A 25,407-nucleotide genomic window follows, 5' to 3' on the forward strand; every position below is an offset into this window, starting at 1 on the left:
AGACGGTGAAATGAGGCATCTCTGGCCATTTCCCTGACAGCAGCGGAAACAATAACTTGAAATTGCAGTCATCTAGTCTCAAAACTGCTTGAGAAAAGAATAAGACACAAAGAAAGACGGGGCCACTCATTTGACTTCACTGAGGAGCTCAAAGTCAAGAACTTGACAACGAAAAGCACAAAAATCGAGGCTTTCGTATATACTGTACCTTCTGGAAATGTCATACGCAATTCAATTAACCATATACTCCGAATATAAACTGATTGATAGATCGGTGTTCAGATAAGATCAACCACACAAGCACACAAAATGTCAGGGTGTGGGGGATAACCTCTGGGGGACTTTATTAAGACTATCCTTTCCTATTTCCTTAATTCCTCATACACACTTGTACTATTGATTTACAGAAAGTTGGAGACCTTTTAAGTTTCATCCCCACCAAAGCTTTACGGTGTTTGTAGGAGTATGGTATCCATGTGCTTGAGAGATTGCTAAAGGTTTCATAAATGACAAAAAAGAGTGTACTTTGGGATTTTTTTTTATTGTATAGCAAGCCATCTGTTCTTACTATACAATAGCAAAATAAAAACCACATTGAAATAAAAAATAATATATATGTAACATTAAAAATCGAGGTCTATCACAAACATACAAAACAGTGCCACATACACAATGTGCATAGAGCTACCCTTTCTTTGGGCGCAGTTCTGTCTCAAAGAGGGGGGTCCTCTCGATGACATCCATACAATTGACCTCTGACCTCTACACTAAAGTAAGAGCAGGGTCACTAGTCCTAGACTGCAGGTCAATTGCGTTAAACAGTTCAGAACAGCAATCTATAACACAGTCCTAGTGAAACCTAAAGACGCTGATGTCTAACAGTGCCATCAACGTTGTCACAGAAAAGACACAAGTTTTTATGGATGGAAACTTTTTCCCTTCGGCTAAATATGTATTTTCAACCAACCAGTGGATGGAATAAGCGACCCTTAAATCAATTTCATCTATTTGATTCCATTAGAAGCGGCACTATTGATTTCACGTCTGCAGTTTATCTGTTAAATGTATTAATAGCTGGAGTGGAAGAGCAAATAGACTTAAAGTAATTACATCTCGTTAGTCAAAGTGATTTCTTTAATTGCATTTTGTTTTCCTTTTTATTTCTTATTCTGGGCTTCAGCAAAATCTGTCGTTCAATGAAAGAAAGTGAAGACAATGACAGACCAGGCTTTAAAGGGGCGCACACCTCTTTTATTTTTGTCCAGTAGAGAGACATCAGAAATAATACTATATGATACAGCAATACAATACATGAAATCGCTACCGTAGTTCAGGCTTCATAGGTGCACACAGGATCCAGGCCCACGCTAGAGTAATAAACATTGAACTATATCTCTCTCCCACATGCAGCTTTTCTGAAACATGTGGCCTCAGGTTTCCGTGGCCAACATCAGTCTGCTGTCCATGTTTTTTCCAGATAGCACATTGACCCATTAATTTTTTTTGTTTGTTTGTTTTTTTGTTTTGTAGATTGTGAGCCCCACATAGAGCTCACAATGTACATTTTTTCTCCATCAGTATGTCTTTTTGGAATATGGGATGGAAATCCATGCAAACACGGGGAGAACATACAAACTCCTTGCAGATGTTTTTTTGCCCTTGGCGGGATTTGAACACCAGTACTCCAGCGCTGCAAGGCTGCAGTGCTAACCACTGAGCCACAGTGTGGCCCCTCCCATTCATTTCTATGGGCACGTACACATGACCATAAATTGCGCAGTCACGTGTGTGGGCAGACAGACTGGGCTGTAAAACAAAGAACAGGTCTTATTCCTGTTCTATTTTGCAGCTCCTATTCATTTAATGAAAGAGGCCCTGGATGCACGGCCAAAGCACGGGGGGCACACGGGTGATATCCATGTACCCCCGTATGCCGCCTGTGCATTTAATTCCCAGCTGTTTACACACTAAGATGCCATGAACATATGCTGAGATCTCACTTGGTACTGTAGTCTCATGTTCATATTAGAGCACTGTGGGGCATGGCAGTTTGGAGCAACACTGTCACCCTTGCGCTCCAGACTGGCTGTCCATTTGCATACTGTGAAATAAATGAGTATCTGATAGATGGAGACATGGGCAAGAAGACATTACATATAGGTGAGCCTGACCTATCTAACTGTGTTGCTGGTTTCATTTGCTTCACCATGATGACAGACTCCCTTTAAAGACTAGTTAACAATCACAGTCAATGGGCTCACTATTATAACTTCCCCACCAATATTAAGTCATGTCAAGCAATAATTCACCCTGATAATTCCCTAATGAGAATTCTCAGGCTACATCCACCCATTACTATAGATTAAAAAAAAAATGTATTGTCACATCAAATAAAGTTTCCATCCAGTCTTCCACTAGTCTCCTTGAACCACAAGGGAGAAAATACCAGTTTGCCATCTATATTTTCCTTTAAAAAATGAAATCAGTAGAACGTAGAACAGATCCTTGGAAATGGAGGAATTAATCAAGGTTCTGATTAGCTGTCGGGAGAAGAACATGTAAGTGCTCAGCACAGGCCGCCATGTCCTGCTAGGGTTATTACTCATTTCCCTGCAGATTTTCATCAACATATAAATAACCCTTATTTTCATCTCGCGGGAAATCTTTTATAGCAGTCAATCTAAATGGTAGTTTATTACAGGCTTGTGGAAAATCAGACTCGCCAAGTGTAATATAATAGTACCTGTTACACCTCACACCTAAATTCTGCAATCTTATTAATACTTAAAATTCAGCTCATGATCTGGAAACAAACCGGAACAAATCTTAATGTAGAAAACTGGGTACAAACAAGGACACGCTATAGACACTATCCCGAGGAACAAATCTGTGGAGCCCAGGAGCTTGGCACAACACAAAGGACTGAAGAGCTCCATAGAAACCTTTCTGGCAAAACGAAGAAATCCGGCAACATTTTTAAGCCAAGCACTATTGAAGTGAATGGCCATTCTGAAGAATAGAAATCTAAGGCCAGCACTGAAGTAACGTACTGTAGTTCTCAACAGCTCTGCAGAGTGTCAAAACTGGCTCTTAAGCCTACTGAAGATGTGTTAATACATAAGAGATTTTGAGGAGTTATTTTTCTTGCTGCATGTTTGAATTCACAAGGCAATCCAAAATTGCACAAAAAAATAAAATAAAAATCTAATACAAGGAGAGTCCTTATCATAGTTGTGGCTTTGGAGGGCATCTTACTTGCAGAAAAAGTTAAATGGGTTATCCGTTTCTATCCTTGGGATAGGCCATCAATATTAGATCTGTGGGGGTCACTGGTGTCACCTATTTCAAGACAACATGTACTCCTCGGTACTCACACGCCATACAAACTGTAGTGGTGAGAATATATACTGTAGCACTGTCCCATAGACTTCAATGGACAGGGCTTAGGCCATCAATACTAGAAACTGGATAACCACCTTAAAGGGATTCTACCACTAAAACACATTTTTTTCTAGTTACCACGTCGGAATAGCCTTTAAAAAGGCTATTCGTCTCTTACCTGTGGAAGTGCTCTCCGCCGCGCGGTTCGTTCAAAATACCGGTTTGTACCGGTATGCTAATTAGATCTCTCGCAGCGATGGGGGCGTCCCCATCGCAGGAGCAGCGATGGGGGCGTCCCCATTGCAGCTCGAAAACCGACCGCAGCGCCGCCTCTCTGGTCTTCGGTGTCCTCCCCTTGCTTCTTCAGCGTCTGTCGGACGCCTGCGCAGTACGCTCTGTTTGGCGAAGATTGCTGAACGTACTGCGCATGCGCGAAATTGCGGCCCCAGCCATAGTGCGGGCACCGCAATTTCACGCATGCGCAGTACGTTCGGCGATCTTCGCCAAACAGAGCATACTGCGCAGGCGTCCGACAGACGCTGAAGAAGCAAGGGGAGGATACAGAAGACCAGAGAGGCGGCGCTGCGGTCGGTTTTCGAGCTGCAATGGGGACGCCCCCATCGCTGCTCCTGCGATGGGGACGCCCCCATCGCTGCGAGAGAACTAATTAGCATACCGGTACAAACCGGTATTTTGAACGAACGGCGCGGCGGAGAGCACTTCCACAGGTAAGAGACGAATAGCCTTTTTAAAGGCTATTCCGACGTGGTAACTAGAAAAAATGTGTCTTAGTGGTAGAATCCCTTTAATGAATAAAATCTGGTAAAGATGAAGAACTGATTCCCAAGGCAACAGTTTTTACGCCACCCTCCCCACTTTCTGAAAAGGTAACATGGTGAGGAGATGTCAAATTCATATAGTAATTAAACTGTACGTGCCCAAAACCAGAAAATCCAATTTAAATTGGACCTTTCATGGCTTTTAACATTGAGAATGTTATATACCTCTGCAAAGCTGACAGTGCACTGAATTTAGCGAAAAATTCCAGTATCTGCTCCATTGCACAGATATCAGTGATGCTAGTTTTGGTACTAATATCACTTCAGTGTCAGCGGGGCTAGTATCACAGCTCTGCATTGCTGTGAGGAACGCCCCTTCCCCCCCTAAAAGTACAAGTCTATAGGGCCATTCCTCATTACCCAATGATAACAACGATCAATGAGGACGTGCAGTGATATCAGTGCAAAAACGAACGGCACCAATATCGCTGCAATGAGGTAGATACCGGCAGATACTGCTTTCTAGTGGTATATAACACTCGCAATGTTATGGGACATGAAATGTCCTCTTTCATCCAACCACAACTCATGTATTGTTCATATCTGCATTCGGTATTCTGTTCAGGGCGCCTGCTTGGGAACCCTCCAATGGAATACTAAACGTATTAAAAAGCAGTTAGCTAAGAAACCACACGGACACCATAGACTATAATGGGGTCCGTATGTTTACTGTGCATGGTGCTTACAGTACTTTTCTCTCCGCATGATTCATGTGGACACTGCACGGAAAACACACAGACCCCATTGCATAGTCTATGGGGTCCGTATAGCTTCTTTGCTAACCGCTCTTTAATGCGTTCGGTATTCTGTTCTGGGGGTCCCCAAGCGGACTCCCCTAATGGAATACCAAATGCAGATGTGAAGCGGGCCTAAGTCTTGGGCTACATTCACATGACAGTACTGAGCAATCAGCTGTGAAGATAGGATATTTTGTCACAGCCAAGTGTACAGCTGAGGGTAACGCATTTTCACAGATTCCTCATGGACATGGTTCTATTGAAAAATCTGTGAAATCGGGCCGTGAAATAACTTGTTCTATTTGTTCTCGGATCGTTCACACAGAGCATTGAGTAAATCCATTAAAGTCTTTGGGGCCGTGTGCTGGTTGTCTTGTGAATGAGCCCTTAGGAATCCATTCTCCATCATCTCCATATTGTATTCATTTACCTTTTCTGCTCTCCAAAGCCACACTTCATGTTCTCCCACATAAGATACATAACTGCAGAAATACATATTTACTGAGAGGTTAGAAGACGTTGATCTCAACATTATGACTGGTCTTCTGCTTGCTGTGTAATTGTGGTATTAAATAATAAAGATCTTCTTACTCGTAGAGTTAGGAGTCCGCCAAGGGGTCAGGTTTCACAAGCAAACAGAATGTAGGCAGCAATCTTCCTGCGGTATGACCACAGCAGACAGGCTGCACAAGAGGAGGGAGCAGCTCAGATAAACAATTTATTACTTTTATCCAAGGGAAATCTTCACTCATCGATTTCAGCTACTGATGTTTTTCTTCCAAACAAACATAAATCGTATCTGAGATCCTGCTTTCAATCTGTGCCTCGATTTACGGAAACGCATCTAATTTATCCCAACTGCGCAGTGCCATAGCTCCAGAACTCCAGTGCAAGACAGGTTAGAGAGATTATATTTCTAGAAACTAGTAATTATAGGATTTCCAACAAGGTGGCAAAGCAATGGCTCACCAGTGCCCAGTAAGGAGGGAGGAAATAAATAAGAACCTTTATCCCCCGTCTGATTGCTGAGTGTCTCTGTGCTTGGATCACAAGAACTTGTCTCCAAGTCTCGTGTGTGAATATAGAGTTGCAAACCCACTTCTCTATTGACTTCTATAGGACTGAAAGATTCATATGGCTATCTCCAGTAGTCCCACAAAAAGTGAATGAAGCCCCTGCCAGGTATGTGCAATAATTCTCCACTCACACAGAGGACTTAGTAAACCCCGAGTAAACTCCTATCATTTCTGTAGCTCTATGCAATTTATGATATGAAAAACAAAGCTTTAGTCATGTATGACCGGGTAAAGTACCATGAGTATTATGTCATTGTCCGGGAATGACGAGTCTGAACATTTCACTCGGCACTATAAAGAAACATATGAGCCATCGTTACTTGATTCCATCCTTCAACTGCATTTGCTCTGTATGATCCCTGCAGCCTCAGGTATTATAATAATGATTACTTAATATGTAATATTTTGTGTGCTAACTTTCTGCCAACCACCTTGCTGGCTAGAAATCCAGTTGCAGTGCTCCCTAGCCTACAGAAACAAACCGCACACTAACATGAAAGCTGTCGAGGACTTATTAAGTTAAAGCGATGAAGGAAGACCATGCTGGGAATGCTTGGCTCAACTCGAAGACCCTCTGGCAAAAACACACAGGGGGAGTCATCAAGTCTAGACCCGTCTGGTAAATGGTGCACAGTACCAAAAAAAGTCATAGGGGCAGTAGTGGGAAGACAGAAGCCATATTTCAGAGCCAAGTGTTTATGGCCTAAAGTGATAAACTACCCATTCCACATGCCTTACTGTTATCCAGTTCCATCCAGGAGCAGTGTACATGGGTTACCATAGCCTGACATTAGTCCCTTGAGTACAATAAAGGAGCAGTTTTAATGTATATCTATATACATGAATATGCAGAATACTGAAAGCTGTAGTTAATAATTCCAGTAATGGTTTTCTTACAATGATTAGCAATGTCATTTGCTAAATTAAGACAATGAGACACATCTAAACCTTATTGATAATATTAAATCACAAGATGTCAGTTTTCTATAGTTATTGTGTAGGTTTGGTGCTAGAGTCCATTTAATGGAAGCAACAATACATAACCTGATGGTAATATTAAGCAGACTATGAGATGGCGCATCACATTATTGTAAATGAAAGAGATGGAAAAGTAGGTGGAAATGAAAAAAGCTGCGAGTAAGATGTTTTATATAGTTTGTTCAATTATCATCATACATGGCCCACAATGCACAGTCAGGGAAGAGATGTGATACATAGTCTGACAAGTATGCACAATACTTTCTCCGACAGTCGGCTGCTCTATTTGATATTCACAATATGAGCTGCACTTCATGGATCCTTCTCATCACTGTTCTAAATTCAGCCATAAACAGGGTGATGATGAGCAATCTAAATATCCGCATACATTTTCCGTATTATAAGAAGCCAACGTGGTCTGTAATAAACCAGGATATAATTTGATTCCATATAAAGGTTTCATAGGTTTTAAAATAAGGAAGATACATTAAATGTCTAATTTACAAGACTGCAAATGTTTATTATTTAAGCTGCAACATCAATTTCACGCCAAGCTTTCTAACTCAGAACACCACAAGTCACTTCTCATGGCTGATGCCTTCTGGATATTTCTGGAAGAGATATATATACACATACACACACCCTGAGTATATACAGTATAGGACCGGAGCAGATCAATATGCAGCTTTGTGGAGAAAATTCTATATAAAGCTGGAATCACAACAGCACTCGCTCTACGTTCGGAGTTTCCGTCCCTAAATGTGTCAGGAATAGGGCCTTGGTGGTCCCTTGTCCGGTAACTGTGAGTAACTATGGCTGGCCAAATTCAAAGACTAAGTGCTAGCTTTGAAGAACTCACACTACACAACAAGCGTTGGTACAAGCTCCTCTCTTAGCCACAGCAGTGCACACAAAGAGACCTTTATTGAACATGTGCAGGTTTTTTATATCCAATTACAGGAAGCAAACAACAGCATGCTCTATCATGAGTCTGATTATTTGGTCGGGGTATCCGCTTCCAGTTATATTATCTCCAGAGTACTACCTCCAGGACAGTAGTGACCTCCTGCGACGCCCCTTCCTGTGATGTCACTTTTTGTGACGTTACTTCCTGTGAAAGTGCAAGGCCCTCCCACGTGAAACCCTGTCTCCTTGGTCCACGTGGTCACGCCTACACCGGAGCACAGCAACCAAGTAAAGGTGCCATCTTGTTATAGCGTTAAGCATAGGAACCTTGTAATGATGTGTGGTACATTGTCAAAAGCTTACAATACACAGGAATGTTTTTATAGTTTCAATCTTCACAATCCCAAGCATGTATTACAGTATGTACATTTGGGCATACTTTTTGGCTAGCTCTGAACTCCATTCCCCCCCCCACACACACACACGCCACTATGTGTGTGAGGGGCTGAGGGTTAATAGAATTTTATCTGTTCATGCTTTATGACAGCCTAGCTGTTTTTCCACCATTAGAGATGTCCTCTTGAATTGTGTATTCATCGTCCTGGTCCATTGTATTGGCTCTACTGAAATGCTTATCCACATTGGCACCAGACACCTCCGTGTCCATTGTCTCCAGTAAAAAGGAGTTAGCGCAAATCAGCTGGAGTGGAACTATTTTTTCCCCAGACAACAATGGATTACAAGATACCAGCATGGAAATATGATTTTAGTTGCAACTTGAGACAAAAAGTCATATCATAGCTGTATCCAGACATTGCTGCCGTCATCTTGTCACGTAATATCATATTCAGTTTCAAACATAAATAGTTATACTGCATTTAGTTTTAAGGATAACTATGTTTTTGTGATTCATATATTTCCAACCTTCACAAATGCACTTGAAAAATGCAGAGAGAAAATTACCGCAAGCAGGACTTTCTCTCTGCATTTTTTGGGCGGAAACCGGGAGGACCCTATTACAGTCTATGGGGTTTTCATGGGTAACCACTTTTTAAGTGGGTTGGGTTTCCATTTTTGTGTCCCTAAGTGGACCAGAAGAACGGAAATCAGGCGCAGGTTTGAACCTAGAATTTATTTACATCTGTAATCAGTCTATGGTTAGGAGTCCAGCGGGTGGTCCTGCCCAGTGACTGTCAGCTGTCTCTGCAGGGAAGGCAGTCGCTCCTCCTACTAGGGAAGGCAGTCACTCCTCCTACTAGACTTCTATTTACAGTTATAAGGACTGTCAAGCCAAGCAAAGTTTCCCCCCTCCAAACCTCCGCCACAGTCTATACAATGATGCCAGATCACAGAGCACTTTCATAGTGACACGTTCCCTTTAATGCCAAGCACATGCATTACTGCATCATTATGGATGCCAATCCTGCCTCAATGAACAATTTCTAAAGATGATTTCTTTTTATTCAATTTATTCATGTACAGGTTTTTAATAAATAATACACAGTATAAATAATAAACAATGTATATGTATAAATTATTTACATATCTGAAACACTGCCTTATAAATCACAAAGTACCCCCAACCTATCATCATAGCCAAACTAAGTCTCCATACAATATATTCTATTCATAGGAATCAGCTGTAATATCTTGGCCCCAGACGCAAAGCAAATGTAAATAAAACAAAGTGATCATATAGAGAAATGAATGGCGTGAAAGAGCAGAAAGGCATTACAGCTAATCTTCTTAGTAAAATACTACGGGTCAAGGACAAAATGACAAAGACTGAAGGGTGTGCGCACAGGCCAAAGCTACAAACTCTCTTTCACAAAAAAATGTAATAAAGACTAAATGTGGCCAGAAACGAAGTAAGAGTCTTCTATAAACATGTAGTATGTGAAGACCTGCTTACATTCTGATCAATAGGGATAAGAGGCGGACAGACACTGTACCTGCTGGTGCAATAAAAATCATAAGGCAGGTTGAAAGGGACGATACAAGATTGTAGTCGACAGCGTCTCTCCTTGGCCATCATGAAGGGTACTGACACGTGTAATTTGGTTCCTTTTCCCTGTTCTCTTGGCACTGTATTGATGCCTCTGTACATGTGTTACCATCGCTCTCGTGTTCAATGTTTTAGTGAGTAACTGATCGCCACATCTGAAGACCAAGGTTAAGACCCAGTTCAAATCTGCGTTCGGCCATTCCGTTCCTGCAAGCAGCACTTTTCGCTCCACATTTTTGGTGTGGAAACCACATGGACCCCATTATAGTCTATGGGGTGCGCAGGTTTCCTGAGGTAACTGCTTTTTATGCGGATTAGGTTTCTGTTTGGAGAAGTCCCCCCAGGGGACTCCCTGAACAGAAACCCACGTGTAGATGTGAACCGGGGCTTACACAGATGAACCAAGGGAGATCACTCCAACATTGTGCTATGCACGCTCATGCACGTTGCAGGACGAGGTTTATTCTACAGAAAAAGCCCTTTAGCTATATTTTCAATAATTTATACGTTATACATACTATTTACAAACCATTTGCTAATAGGAAACTGCCTATGCAGGCATTATAAAGAAATGACAAATTACCTAGATTGAAGACCGTACCCTAGGAAATATGCCATCAAGGACCCCAGAATGTATATTTCTCACATAAAGCTACGCCACCTCACTCTCGAATAAACAGCGGTGTGTGTCAGTCCCAGAACAAGTGAATGCAGAAAGTGCCAAGCCAAGTCATTGACCTGTATATCACTGTACTGCCATTTTCCGATTAACTCGCTCAATGTGTCATCAAGCAATTATTTCCTTCAATAAAGTGATTAAGCTGCAATTCCATTTTCGGGGAACATCTGGGTGTACATAAATATGTTAGCACCGTATTGCTGTCTCTACTTTGTATTCATTGGAATCGTCTCATGCCCGCAGGGCACGGATTACTAAGGGTAATCAACAACGGTATTAAAAAGTACGGCCAACCACTAAACCGCTTGCACATAAACCTCGCCAGCATACAGTCCCAGCACCTTGTCGAGCTGTGATATCATAGCACACAATGGACTCAGCTGGGCTTGTATAAGGTTATTTGTGATTAATATGGGAAGAAGGAAAGTCTGATCAGAGACTAAATAGAAACAAGCTGCAAGAAATGTAAAGCAGCCAAGCGCTCTCTAATATCACGGTACACAATGATCTAGGAATTACAGAGAAGGAAAATAAGTAAACCTAGGAACAGATGAGATAAAACCTAAAATGTCAACAACTATATCTGTGGGTGACCTTTATCTTCAGACTGTGGCCAGGGAGTGACAGCAATGTCTAGTCTGTAAACAATCTGCTTGGTGGCAGATCCTCCTTTTCTGCATAAACTCACAGCTCTCTTGTCTATATCATATATATTCTGCCTCAAAATCTGCTCCAAATTCCAGCCAGAATATGCCTCCAATTGGCTTCAATGGGAGGCAGTAATGGACACTTACTTTTTTTTCACGATGCTGAAAGAGACACGTCCATGGATTCTGCAAGTGAATCTGTCGCAGATCCCAGTGAGTGAGTCTACTACCGATTAACCCCTTTCATTCTGAGGCTAATCAGTGAGCAAACCTGCAGTGGATGGGATAGGTTACATATGGGCCAATTGTGAAGAGGTATTCACAGTAGAAGACATATCAGGTATCAACAAGGTCTATACACTATATAGACAAAAAAAAATAGGGGACTGATGGGAAAAAAGTATGGATCACTTATGACTTGATTCCCTATGACTCCCTTTACACAAATCCATTCATAGTGAGAAACCTATTAAATATTATATGCAGGACACAAGCATAGATTTCTTCTGTATATGAAGTATGACAAGAGTTCTGTAGTATTTGTACTGGACACATACCAAACCTGTATGTACCTACAGCATTTATATGTACGGACACTCTCTAATGTAATGACCTTAGTGCTGATGACCTGGCCATGTATTTCCATGATAAAATTGATAAGATCCGTCAGGAAATTACTGCCCAAGCCCCAGGTGGCATTGACTCCCACACCTACGATAGTACTGATCCCCTTACCAGCCGCACTTTAGACTGTCCATTCTCATCTTTTGAACCTGTCACAGAAGAGGAAGTCTCCCAGCTACTTTCTTCATCTCGCCCCACAACCTGCAGTAGTGACCCCTTCCCCTCACACCTTCTCCAATCTCTGTCCCCTGCTGTCACTACTTACCTTACTAAAATATTTAACCTCTCTCTCTCTTCTGGAATCTTCCCATCCTCCTTCAAGCATGCTGTCATAATCCCGCTACTGAAAAAACCCTCCCTGGACCCATCCTGTGCTGCTAACTATCGACCCGTCTCTAACCTCCCCTTCATCTCTAAACTTTTGGAACGCCTGGTTTATTCTCAGTTAATCCGTTATCTCTCTGCTAACTCTCTGCTTGACCCCTTACAATATGGTTTCCGCGCTCTGCACTCTACTGAAACAGCTCTCACAAAAGTCTCTAATGATCTACTAAAGGCTAAATCCAATGGTGACTTCTCTCTTCTTATTCTTCTGGACCTCTCTGCAGCTTTTGACACTGTTGACCATCAACTTCTCCTCACTATGCTCCGCTCAGTCGGCCTCAATGACACTGCGCTCTCCTGGTTCTCCTCTTATCTCTCAGACCGCACTTTCAGTGTATCATTTGCGGGCTCTGTTTCCTCCCCTCTTTCCCTTGCTGTTGGGGTTCCTCAGGGCTCGGTCCTCGGCCCCCTGCTCTTTTCTCTCTACACAGCCCCCATTGGACAAACCATCGCCAGATTTGGCTTCAGGTACCATCTTTATGCTGATGACACCCAATTATACACATCTTCCCGTGACATCACCCCTGCACTCATACAGAACACCAGTGACTGTCTCTCTGCTGTCTCTAATATCATGTCCTTGCTCTATCTGAAACTAAATCTCTCTAAGACTGAACTACTACTGTTTCCACCATCTAACAGATCTGTCCCTGATATATCAATTGCAGTCTCAGGCCTTACTATAACTCCTAGGCAGCATGCCCGCTGCCTTGGGGTCATATTTGACGCAGACCTTTCCTTCACCCCTCATATTGAATCACTCGCACGTTCATGTCACCTCCACCTCAAAAACATCTCCAGAATACGCCCTTTCCTTACCAGAGATACACTAAAGACACTTATTGTCTCTCTGATTCATTCTCGCCTTGACTACTGTAATTCCTTACTAATCGGTCTTCCCCTCACTAAACTCTCTCCTCTACAATCTATTCTGAATGCAGCAGCCAGGCTCATCTATCAGGCTAGACGCTACAGCGATACCTCCGGTCTGTGCCAGTCTCTCACATTGGCTGCCTATTCATTATAGAATAAAATATAAAGTTATTACTCTCATCCACAAAGCTCTCCATAATGCCGCACCTCCCTACATTTCTTCCCTCATCTCTGTCTACCGCCCAACCCGTGTTCTCCGCTCACTCAATGACCTAATACTTACATCCTCTATTATCAGAACCTCCCACGCTCGTATACAAGACTTCTCCCGAGCTGCACCACTTCTCTGGAATGCTCTACCCCGGACAATAAGATTAACTCCCAACTTCTACAGTTTCAAACGCAAACTAAAGACGCATCTTTTCAGACTAGCCTATCACAATTCCTAATGCACAAAATTGTCTGAACACTGTATAAGCAATGCCGCCCCTGCTACCTCTAGTGTCACCCCCTCTACCTCATAGACTGTAAGCTCTTCTGAGCAGGGCCCTCAGTCCCATTGTGTGAAATGACGTTCTTTGTTATGTATGTCTGTATCTGAAACCTATAAATTGTACAGCGCTGCGGAATATGTTGGCGCTATATAAATAAAATGTATTATTATATGTATTATTAATGTCCTGTTTGTATACAAATTTATACACAGATAGTCATACTATTTAATGTGGTAGAGGCTATAAAACAAGTCAGCACAGAGAGGGTTAAGCTGAAATTGTTTGGGGTTATTACATTTGGAGAACAAGGAGGAAAGTGTAGAGACTCCCACAACTAATAAAGGAGTATCAGTTTGTCTCGGTATAGCCAGAGACTACAAATAATGACTAGAGATGAGCGAACACTAAAATGTTCGAGGTTCGAAATTCGATTCGAACAGCCGCTCACTGTTCGAGTGTTCGAATGGGTTTCGAACCCCATTATAGTCTATGGGGAACATAAACTTGTTAAGGGGGAAACCCAAATTCGTGTCTGGAGGGTCACCAAGTCCACTATGACACCCCAGGAAATGATACCAACACCCTGGAATGACACTGGGACAGCAGGGGAAGCATGTCTGGGGGCATAAAAGTCACTTTATTTCATGGAAATCCCTGTCAGTTTGCGATTTTCGCAAGCTAACTTTTCCCCATAGAAATGCATTGGCCAGTGCTGATTGGCCAGAGTACGGAACTCGACCAATCAGCGCTGGCTCTGCTGGAGGAGGCGGAGTCTAAGATAGCTCCACACCAGTCTCCATTCAGGTCCGACCTTAGACTCCGCCTCCTCCGGCAGAGCCAGCGCTGATTGGCCGAAGGCTGGCCAATGCATTCCTATGCGAATGCAGACTTAGCAGTGCTGAGTCAGTTTTGCTCAACTACACATCTGATGCACACTCGGCACTGCTACATCAGATGTAGCAATCTGATGTAGCAGAGCCGAGGGTGCACTAGAACCCCTGTGCAAACTCAGTTCACGCTAATAGAATGCATTGGCCAGCGCTGATTGGCCAATGCATTCTATTAGCCCGATGAAGTAGAGCTGAATGTGTGTGCTAAGCACACACATTCAGCACTGCTTCATCAAGCCAATACAATGCATTAGCCAGTGCTGATTGGCCAGAGTACGGAATTCGGCCAATCAGCGCTGGCTCTGCTGGAGGAGGCGGAGTCTAAGATCGCTCCACACCAGTCTCCATTCAGGTCCGACCTTAGACTCCGCCTCCTCCGGCAGAGCCAGCGCTGATTGGCCGAAGGCTGGCCAATGCATTCCTATGCGAATGCAGACTTAGCAGTGCTGAGTCAGTTTTGCTCAACTACACATCTGATGCACACTCGGCACTGCTACATCAGATGTAGCAATCTGATGTAGCAGAGCCGAGGGTGCACTAGAACCCCTGTGCAAACTCAGTTCACGCTAATAGAATGCATTGGCCAGCGCTGATTGGCCAATGCATTCTATTAGCCCGATGAAGTAGAGCTGAATGTGTGTGCTAAGCACACACATTCAGCACTGCTTCATCAAGCCAATACAATGCATTAGCCAGTGCTGATTGGCCAGAGTACGGAATTCGGCCAATCAGCGCTGGCCAATGCATTCTATTAGCCCGATGAAGTAGAGCTGAATGTGTGTGCTAAGCACACACATTCAGCACTGCTTCATCAAGCCAATACAATGCATTAGCCAGTGCTGATTGGCCAGAGTACGGAATTCGGCCAATCAGCGCTGGCTCTGCTGGAGGAGGCGGAGTCTAAGGTCGGACCTGAATGGAGACTGGTGTGGAGCGATCTTAGACTCCGCCTCCTCCAGCAGAGCCAGCGCTGATTGGTCGAGTTCCGTACTCTGGCCAATCAGCGCTGGCCAATGCATTCTATTAGCCCGATGAAGTAGAGCTGAATGTGTGTGCTTAGCACACACATTCAGCTCTACTTCATCAGGCTAATAGAATACATTGGCCAATCAGCGCTGGCCAATGCATTCTATTAGCTTGATGAAGCAGAGTGTGCACAAGGGTTCAAGCGCACCCTCGGCTCTGATGTAGCAGAGCTGAGGGTGCACAAGGGTTCAAGTGCACCCTCGGCTCTCCTACATCAGAGCCGAGGGTGCGCTTGAACCCTTGTGCAGCCTCGGCTCTGCTACATCAGAGCCGAGGGTGCGCTTGAACCCTTGTGCACACTCTGCTTCATCAAGCTAATAGAATGCATTGGCCAGCACTGATTGGCCAGAGTACGGAATTCGGCCAATCAGCGCTGGCCAATGCATCCCTATGGGAAAAAGTTTATCTCACAAAAATCACAATTACACACCCGATAGAGCCCCAAAAAGTTATTTTTAATAACATTCCCCCCTAAATAAAGGTTATCCCTAGCTATCCCTGCCTGTACAGCTATCCCTGTCTCATAGTCACAAAGTTCACATTCTCATATGACCCGGATTTGAAATCCACTATTCGTCTAAAATGGAGGTCACCTGATTTCGGCAGCCAATGACTTTTTCCAATTTTTTTCAATGCCCCCAGTGTCGTAGTTCCTGTCCCACCTCCCCTGCGCTGTTATTGGTGCAAAAAAGGCGCCAGGGAAGGTGGGAGGGGAATCGAATTTTGGCGCACTTTACCACGTGGTGTTCGATTCGATTCGAACATGGCGAACACCCTGATATCCGATCGAACATGTGTTTGATAGAACACTGTTCGCTCATCTCTAATAATGACCCTTCCCTGAAAGAAATCATTAAACTTGCCTGGTAAAAGGGGTTCAATCTCAGCGAGACCAGTGGACGTGACATGTGACAACATCCCTCTGCGTCTAGACAATTCAGTGTTACAAAGGACCCTGGGGTGATAGATCCAGCTCTCTGGCATTTCACAATAGCAATCTATCAGCACAGTTCAGCTGTGGATTAGTGATAGCCTTACAACGTAAATAGAAGGTGACAAAGTGGACAATATGGAGTCTCCAAAGTCTGCAGGCTGTGCTTTTAAATCATGAAAAAATATGGTATATATAGAACTGTTCACATTGGTAGAAAAACACACAACAACAACAAAACAAAAAAAAGCATAAAAACACTAATGGACAACATCTCTCTCTCTTGACCCCCATCCCATCACATGCAGGCTTGTGCTCAGCTTCCGCACGCTCTGATTAAGTAGAGATGAGAAAGCCACAGCCCAATTTTCATGTCCTCCAACGAGAGTTGGGGTTTACCTTATACAATAGACGGTAAACTGGTCCTAGTGAAATAGACCATTGTATATGCCCTGCCTAGGGTGTCTCAATGTAGCATGTATGAAGTCGGGAGCCCTTCAGATTCACAAATGTTTTTCCTTCCATTTCTGATATTTTGGCAGAACCAAAATACCCCCCCCCCCCCCAATAATGAACATGTGAGCACAGTGATTCATGTGATGGCCATTTCTCAGTGTCATGTAAATAAGGCCTGCGTAATGGCCAGCTGATTGACAGCCTGGTTTCTATTAAAGGAGCAGCTAAAGGTATTCTATCTATGCTGCAATGATAGCCATGTTTCAGCAACAGAAACAGTTGTTTGTGCAGTAAAGGGGTCCCAAGTGTGCAAGTGTGAAAGCCCACCCTCTCTACTATTCATAGCCCAGTACAAAGCAAATGGAAACAGTCTTGATGATATAGCCCCATTAAGCTAAGGTCCCACGCAGCAAGCGTTTTTTTTCCCACAGCGCTTTTCACAGAAAGTCGTCATCGTTTACCTCCGAGGACTTTCTGCTTCCATTATACCTATATGGAAAACCGGCGTTTTCGTATTTATAATTGACATACTGCGATTTACAAAAATGCAACTTTCTGAACATTTCCGCTAAGGATATTTTTTTGCAATGTGTGGATGGGTTAGCCAGAATCCCACTCACTTTGCCGGGGTTTTTGCAGCTGCATTTCTACAACGGCAAAATAACATAATTTAAGCTACATGGGGCAACGGCCTTAAAGGGGTTGTCTGGATCCAAATCAAAATTTTTCAAGCTGATGACTTATCTACAGTATGTGATCTATGCAGGTCCAAACCCAAGCTCCGCGTAGATCAGAAACATCTGGGCAACAGAAACTTTAGTAGTAGAAGGAGAGAATTTGCAGGCTTTCCAATTCAAGTAATAGGAGCGGTTCAGCAGCACATCCACTGCCACAGTGGTGGCTCCAAGGAAGTGCAGTGCAGCTCCCATTAGCTGAATAAGAGCTCCCCATCTATACAGTGCCATTTTCACCCAGTAATGGCTCTCCCAGGAGTTGGGCAACATGGCAAGAATTTTAAGGCTTAAAATACAATAAAAGTACGATAAAATAAGATGTGTAACAATTTTATTGTCATGGCTTGTATTGTCATGGCTTGTGCTACCTACACACAGTTTTCCATGTGTTTTTTTTTTTTTGTTTTTTTTTTTATTAACCTATGCCTACAGTATATTGCTTTACATTTTTTTATGGCATTTTCAATTCACAGAGCATTTTTCCTGAGTATTTTTCTTACAATGAAATCAATAGGAAACACCAGAAAAAAAGCTCATCATACCCAGAGTGGTGTCAAATAGATGAGCGAGTACTATTCGAAACGGCCGTTTCGAATAGCACGCTCCCATAGGAATGAATAGAAGCAGCCGACACACAGACTTTGCCGGCGGCCGGCCGCTTAACCCCCTGCGTGCCGATTACGTCCATTCATTCCTATGGGTGCGTGCTATTCGAAACTGGAGTCAAATAAATGCCAGGGGTGAAAAAAATAGTATATAAGGTTATTACTGAATAACCTATAACATCTGATCACAGAGCTTTCAGTTACCTTTGAAGTAATATATATATATATATATATATATATATATATATATATATATATATATATATATATATATAAAAATAAATAAAAAAAGTTTGTTTTAAACCAGACAAACTGCAACAATAACTGCCCAGTGTAAATGGGTCTTTAAAGGATTGTTTTCTCAGAACATAAATTATTGGGGTAACATAACTGAAGACATGCCACTCATTTCTCATGTTCAAATGAAAATGGAAACCTCATTTCTGAATCTTTTTAGTTTGGAGCATATCAGGGGAAAAAACAACACCACAAAAACAAGGCCAGCTTGAATAAGCCCAAGGAGTAGAGACACTTAATATAATCTTTGACAAAACGTTTACATGCTGCAGCGCACTTCACTTGTCACGCAGTGTCTGCTGGTAGTCATTTTTTAGTTCCTGTTGTTTTACTTCCAGAGCTCCGTTTGCCCGCAGGCACAGAAAACCTTCTGGTAATAAACTCCCTTCTTTTGTACAAAATCCCAGAAGAACACTTTTGATATGAAAACAGAAAAAATAAAAACTGAGAACAATGTACATAACAGGGTGACGGCTGCTGGAAATGAATGAACTTGGGGAATATCAATCACTGCACGAGACAAAACCAGCACAAAATTACATGGTACACAAAGCAGAGTATAGCGAGATAAACCTGCCCGTACTACAATAGAACATATTCATTCCCTGAATCTCACATGGGAGACCCCATTCATGAGCTGTTGCTGGAACCGTTCATTACTTCTACATCTACGATATCCACTAAAACACCAACATGCATTATACCTATGTGCACCCTTGTGTTTATCCTGCTGCAGGGGTTACAACCTCTGTCATGTATTACCTTGTAAGGGAACCTATCGCATTGGACATGGTATCTTTCTGCATGTAGCAGGTGTAAGAGCAGAAGGGACCGAATAGGCTAATATTTTGTGGGAAAAACCTCAGTATAACTTGTATTTTATTCATTTCCATCCCTTCTCACTTGGGTTTTAAGGGTCCAGTGGTTGGTCGTATAGTTATCAATAGGATCACCCAAATGACTCCTACTATTAAATAAGCAGGGATCTCTGCACCTTCTGCTCTATATCATGCTTTCTACAGACTGATTCAAATTGACAGGTTCCTTTTAGGCCGGGGCCCCACGGGATGTAAACGGTGTGATTTTCCCGCTGCAGGAAAAATCGCGGCGTTTTACAGTGCAAGCAAAGGGGATGTGATTCAGCGCGGGCATGCTGCGATTTGCAAAGCCGTTGCAGCTTTGCAAATCGCAGCATGTCAATTATATCTACGGAAACGCCGGCGGCTTTCCCGTAGATATAATGGGAAGAAAGTCCACGGAGGAAGACTCCTCAAACTTTCTCTCCAAAGTGCTGCGTAAAGAACCGCAATGTGATCACGCAGCGGTTCTTCCCGCAGCGCTTTATCACTGTGTTTATGGCCCGTGGGGCCTTAGCCTTAAAGGGGGTTTTCTGGTCTAAAAATTTTTATGACCTAACCTTAGGACAGGTCATTAGTATCAGATAAGTATGGGACTGACACCTGGGACTGCAACAGATCAGCTGTTCCAGGCTGTTGATACAAACAGAATGGGGTAGGAAGCAGACAGCTTGGTTCTTTGTGTGTTGTCCAAACCAGGTTTCTGCAGCTTAGCTCCTATTCACTTGAATGGGAGATGATCTTCAATAACCTAGTCCAGCCACTGCACAGGGATCATGCTTTATGCTCTATTCTCTGTATTTCAGTTAATGGTAGGGATGTCTGTTGTCAGAACCCCAATAATCTGATATTAATGACCTAACCTTACCAGAGGTCATAAATATTGTTATCTTGGAATACCCTTTTAAAGCCTCCCTCCAATGGCCATAACACAGTCATATTTTACAGTCATTATTAAATCCAAAAATCTCTTTATGAATTCACATGTTGCAAAGTAATATAAACACCCCAGCAAACATCATCAGAAGGAATAGTTCTAAGCCACTAAAAATAGAAGCCGGATGATATGCTGGCATGAACACTCAGATGTCTTTTCCTTTGTCTGACTTTTATAGAAAATAACAGGTTATTTCTTCTCCAGGTCACCTCAAGGATTCATCCAGGCTGTGTAACTAGCCTAGGGAGACAGAACTGATAAGAAAACATCTTCCTCAATGACCCATAGGAGTTAAGACAAAGCTTCGCAATCACTTAGCTGACCTGACCAAGACCCGTTTCTTTGTCAAGTCATATTCTTATCAGGATAAATTGCAAGTTGTGGTTCCCATGACAGAACAGAAGCTTATTAAAACTTACACCCTGACGACAATTCATGTGAACAGCAGAGCAGTCTGTAATAACCAGAGTGGATTATTTCCAGTCAATAGTATGAAATGATCTAAGAAAATCTACCAACAAAGAGCAGGTATCATTGGGCACGAAGACTGAAGTGTGACAGAATTGAAAAAGACAACTTTTGTAAGGCCGGGGCTCCATGTGGTATAAACGCTTCGGCTTGCCTGCAGCATTTTAGTCCCTTTGTATCGGATGGTGAATCCCATCTCCACAGTGCGTTAAAATACGCACAGCAAACATGCAACGTATCAATTATACCTACAGAAAGGCCGGTGGTATCCCTATAGGTATAATTGAAGCAAATAGTCCACAGACCTGGGAACTGCTGCACGTGACCCAAAGGATGGACACAAATTTTGCAGATTTTTCACTAGCTGACCTTGTGATGTCAATCGATAGCCATGTTTCCTATCTTTGAGTGTTGAGTTTGAGAACACCTTCATTTCTGAATCCTTCTGCTCTGTGATTTTCTACAGCCTGTGCACCTGACCTCTTTATACGTTAGCAAACCAAGCAGAGGACATGACGGTGATGCACGTGAGCTTTACCATCTGCTCAAGTGAGACACATATATATAGGTCTGTGCAACTGTCAAAACAGGCTATGACAAAGCAGTGCGCTCGCTGTACCTAGAATAAAGCTCTACACATTCAGGAACAATCTGCCAGACAATTGTATTTTATTTTTTTTACTCATGATAGAAAAGTCAGTCAGGAGTATTTATAGACGTACCTATAGTGCTACTCCACTAGTAGTACATGTACAAGTCGCTTTTTCCAGAAGTCTATTTTTCTCATGGGTCAAAGGGTGGCTTGAAAGTGCTGTCTGTGTCTGACTAATCCTCAGCACACCCCCAATGGTTTACTAAGTAAAAATCAGCTTACCCCAGCACTGAAAGTGCCCATCTACTAGAGTGGCTTATGGCAGAACACTGGGATCTACTGGCTGGTGCTCGGCAGTCAACAAGTTGACTTATAGTGAACTTACACATCCCTTCCTTTTTTATTTTAAAGACAAAAAACTGACTATATATTAAAGAAGTAAAAGGGAGATGTGGCCAGCAAAAGAGCCCATTCCCCCCCCCCTTTACTTTTAAGATAATGTAGGAACAATAAACTGAACTGGTGGCAAGTTTATATCTCAGAAGTTGGAGGTGTAGAGGAGAGAATCACTAAATATTATATCATCAATTCATTAGAATAGAATTGTGGATGAGTGTGTCCAGGCAAATAACATGTCACTTACAACAACAATCTGCATGTTGACCCCTTAGGGAGCTGTGAAAGAAGACACTGGTTGTCAGTGTTCAACTTCAAGAAAAGAAAAAAAATTCTGATAGATCAAAAAGATGTAACAAGCTGACAGAACAAGACAATGTCAGTACTTACCTTTGGTAGGATGATCTTTCCATAGAGCAGGTCCCAGCCTACTGCTCATTTCCATCATGCATGTTATGCGTCATCCATTTAGCAAAGGGATCAATTATCCCTATTTTAAGCTCTTTCCCTCTTACACCATATGGTGAATGGAATAGGTCAAACAGGGACAAAAATGTCAGTGTGCATCTCATTCATGGCTGATATTGTAGAGCATGAATGCAGCTGCTATTCTGTATGGATTTACCTTCCAAAGCTAAACCTCTATTACCAGGATGAATACAGAAATCTTTCTAAATAAATACAGCTTTCTATGACAGAACTTCAATGCCAAATGCATTCTCCGTGATACATTATCTAGTAAATGATCTGCGGTATACTGCAAACCATATCTCATGGCATGCTGCACAGCAGCGGGGACACTGATATTGGATTGGATTTTCTAGACGCTTCACTTTCTCATATCCAGCTCGGCGGATGACATTATTCTCCAACTTTTTTGGAAAGATTTCCGCAAAACAAAAGAGCAGAAGAAAAACAACTCTTCCTTATTACTATCATCTGAAGATGGCCAGCGGTCTCAACACTACCACTTTTATCCACAACTGGAACCCTATAATAGTTATAGGGTTATAATAACTGATAGATACAGAAACCCCGAACAGTCCCTATTAATAAACTGTAAAATTTGGCTTTTATTCATACCATGTAACTGAATAGGATATGGGGTAAACAAAAGAAAGGAAAATCTGTAGGGTCACTGCCTATTAGGATATTCGCTTGTATCTATCAGCAATGGTGAACTGGCAATGGCTGCTGCCATAGTGTGTGCCAAGACTGATTCAGGTGACTTTACCCTGTCTAGCGTGGCTGGGTTGATATGTTGGGTTCTGCTGACAGACTCCTTTTTATGTTTAAAGGGTATTTAAAAATTTAGACCAAAGCATGGAATGTGATGAAATTCAGCTGGGTGATTTAATAAAAAAAATCACAATGAAACATTTTACTTTGATTACAATTAATAAACAATTATTGAAGACACTCCCCTCTTTGCATGTCATGCTCCCTATTTATATTCCACTGAATATTGGTTTTGGTTATTCATATGCCAACAGTCCAGATTGGATAGTGTACACTTAGAATGAATGGAACACATGCAAAATAATAGAAATAAATCCATGTGAGCAAATTCCCATTGATTCATTGAGATTATTTTGCAATTATTTGTCCAGCCCCATGATGAAATAATAATAATGATGAATGTAAAATGTAATCCCCCTTGCTCTGGGGGTTTCTACAGCAATTGTGTGCTGTATATCACGCACATGACAGCTTTAGGCAATCCCTGGCCTCTATGGTGATGTGTGCATGTGCAGCATATGGCTGCTGAGGCCAATGTTTAGATGCAGCAGTCATTGATGTAGTGTATGTGATGAAGTGTATTTGATGTAGTATATATTTTACTGCCCTCAACTAAGTTGTTTGCCATGTTGCTGAAATATCCGTTTACTACAAATAATGTATAACAAAGTTGCATTTTACAATAACAAACACATATTCAGTGACTCATGTACACACAATAGAGTATTAACTATATTAATGAATTCAACATTTCCTGGAAAATATGTTTTTATTAAAAATGCCGCACGTCACTGTGAACTTCTAAAATGTCTATGCAAAAAGGAAGGGAAAACAGTTTTAATAAAGCCTTAGGATGTTTCACCTAATCCAGGTACATTGTGGACCCCGGGGAATTGAGGACAATTACTTTTACAAGACAATAAATTGTATGCACTAAATGAACTGGTGTGAAATTGCATGTCAGTAAATGACACATAAAATCTGAGGCTTTGCATGTCATTATGAAGATTGCTCCTGGATTATAGGATAATAAACATATGGCGATAGAGAAACCAATCCTTAATATTCTCACAACAAAGGTCATTTACGGGAGGCTAACCCTCACAAGTGCAATAAACCTCCAAAGAACTGACAAGCCTGAGCTTCCTGTATATACATGTACAATAAAAGCATCATTCCTATCTGAAGACAACCCTTACTAACGTGTATTCCATCCAGTCTGTCCATACAAAGACTTAAATCGATAAATTCTAAGTAACATTAGCAATTATATATATATGAATACCAGTCTACTAACAAAATGTAAATAGTCGGCAATTCTCCCAGCATAAATACACCAAACGTTGCTAAAAATTATCTGGATTAACAAGTCAATAAATTCCACATTAAATCCATTGGCTTATATGTCAACTGAGAATATCTAAATGGTCATTACCATGTCAACATACAGTAAAAGGCATAAATAACCAGCAAGAAACTTTGTAATATATATCAAAGAAAAATGCTTCTTTCTCCGAGAGCGAGAGCACATGAGTACATGATCGCCAGAAGAGAGAGAAAATGGAGAAAAGAAGCAGAATTCTCTTTAACATTCTCCAATATAAGTCTAAAGACTTGAGTAAAAGTTGAAGCAAACTTTTTTTTTTTTCCCATTTCTTTCTTGTGTACTGTGAAAACAGCAAACATCTGGATATATCTGTCATTGACTTTCTCGGTTACAAAAAAAGCCCTACAATATTGCCTATGCTATAAAAAAAAAAAAAAAAAAAAAAAAAAAAGTGTGTCTGATGAACTGCACAAACACATATGGCATACATTGATGGCATGAAAATAGATCTTAAAATAACACACACATTCACATACACACGTGGCCAAAATTATTGGTACCCCTCGTTTAATGAAAGAAGAACCCACAATGGTCACAGAAATAACTTGAATATGAGAAAAGTAATAAAATAAAAAATTATCTGAGAATGAAAGTCAGACTTTGCTTTTCGCTTCAACGGAATTTTTTTTAAAAAATATAAAACTTGACAGAAATGATGGTTTTGTTGCTCAACCTTTTGAGGCAATCGCTGCGATTCCTGTAACTGTCAATGAGATTTCTGCACCTCCCAACAGGTATTTTGGCCACCCCTCATGAGCAAACTGCTCCAGTTGTCTTGGGTTTGAAGGGTGCCTTTTCCAGATGGCAGGTTTCAGCTCCTTCCAAAGATGCTCAATAGGATTTAGGTCAGGGCTCATAGAAGGCCACTTCAGAATAGTCCACTGATTTGCACTCAGCCATTCTTGGGTCTTTTTAGCTGTGTGTTTTGGGTCATTATCCTGTTACAAGATCCAAACCTGCGACTGAGAC

General features: G+C 42.0%; 1 protein-coding gene across 4 annotated transcripts in view; it reads right to left on the reverse strand.

The window, feature by feature from the left end:
* Positions 1-25,407, reverse strand: part of MCC (MCC regulator of Wnt signaling pathway) — a 204,642-nt gene that overhangs the window by 95,562 nt on the left and 83,673 nt on the right. The window contains exon 1 of one of the 4 annotated variants that reach the window (XM_075272242.1): positions 6,271-6,305. The exons of the other annotated variants lie outside the window; for them this stretch is intronic. Coding sequence (XP_075128343.1) covers positions 6,271-6,273 — 3 coding nt within the window. The 5' untranslated portion in view covers positions 6,274-6,305. Of the gene's footprint in view, positions 1-6,270; positions 6,306-25,407 lie in introns of those variants that run through there. 4 annotated transcript variants of the gene reach the window in all.

This window comes from Leptodactylus fuscus, chromosome 1 (genome assembly GCF_031893055.1).
Source record: "Leptodactylus fuscus isolate aLepFus1 chromosome 1, aLepFus1.hap2, whole genome shotgun sequence".
In the NCBI taxonomy this organism is placed as follows: Eukaryota; Metazoa; Chordata; class Amphibia; order Anura; family Leptodactylidae; genus Leptodactylus; species Leptodactylus fuscus.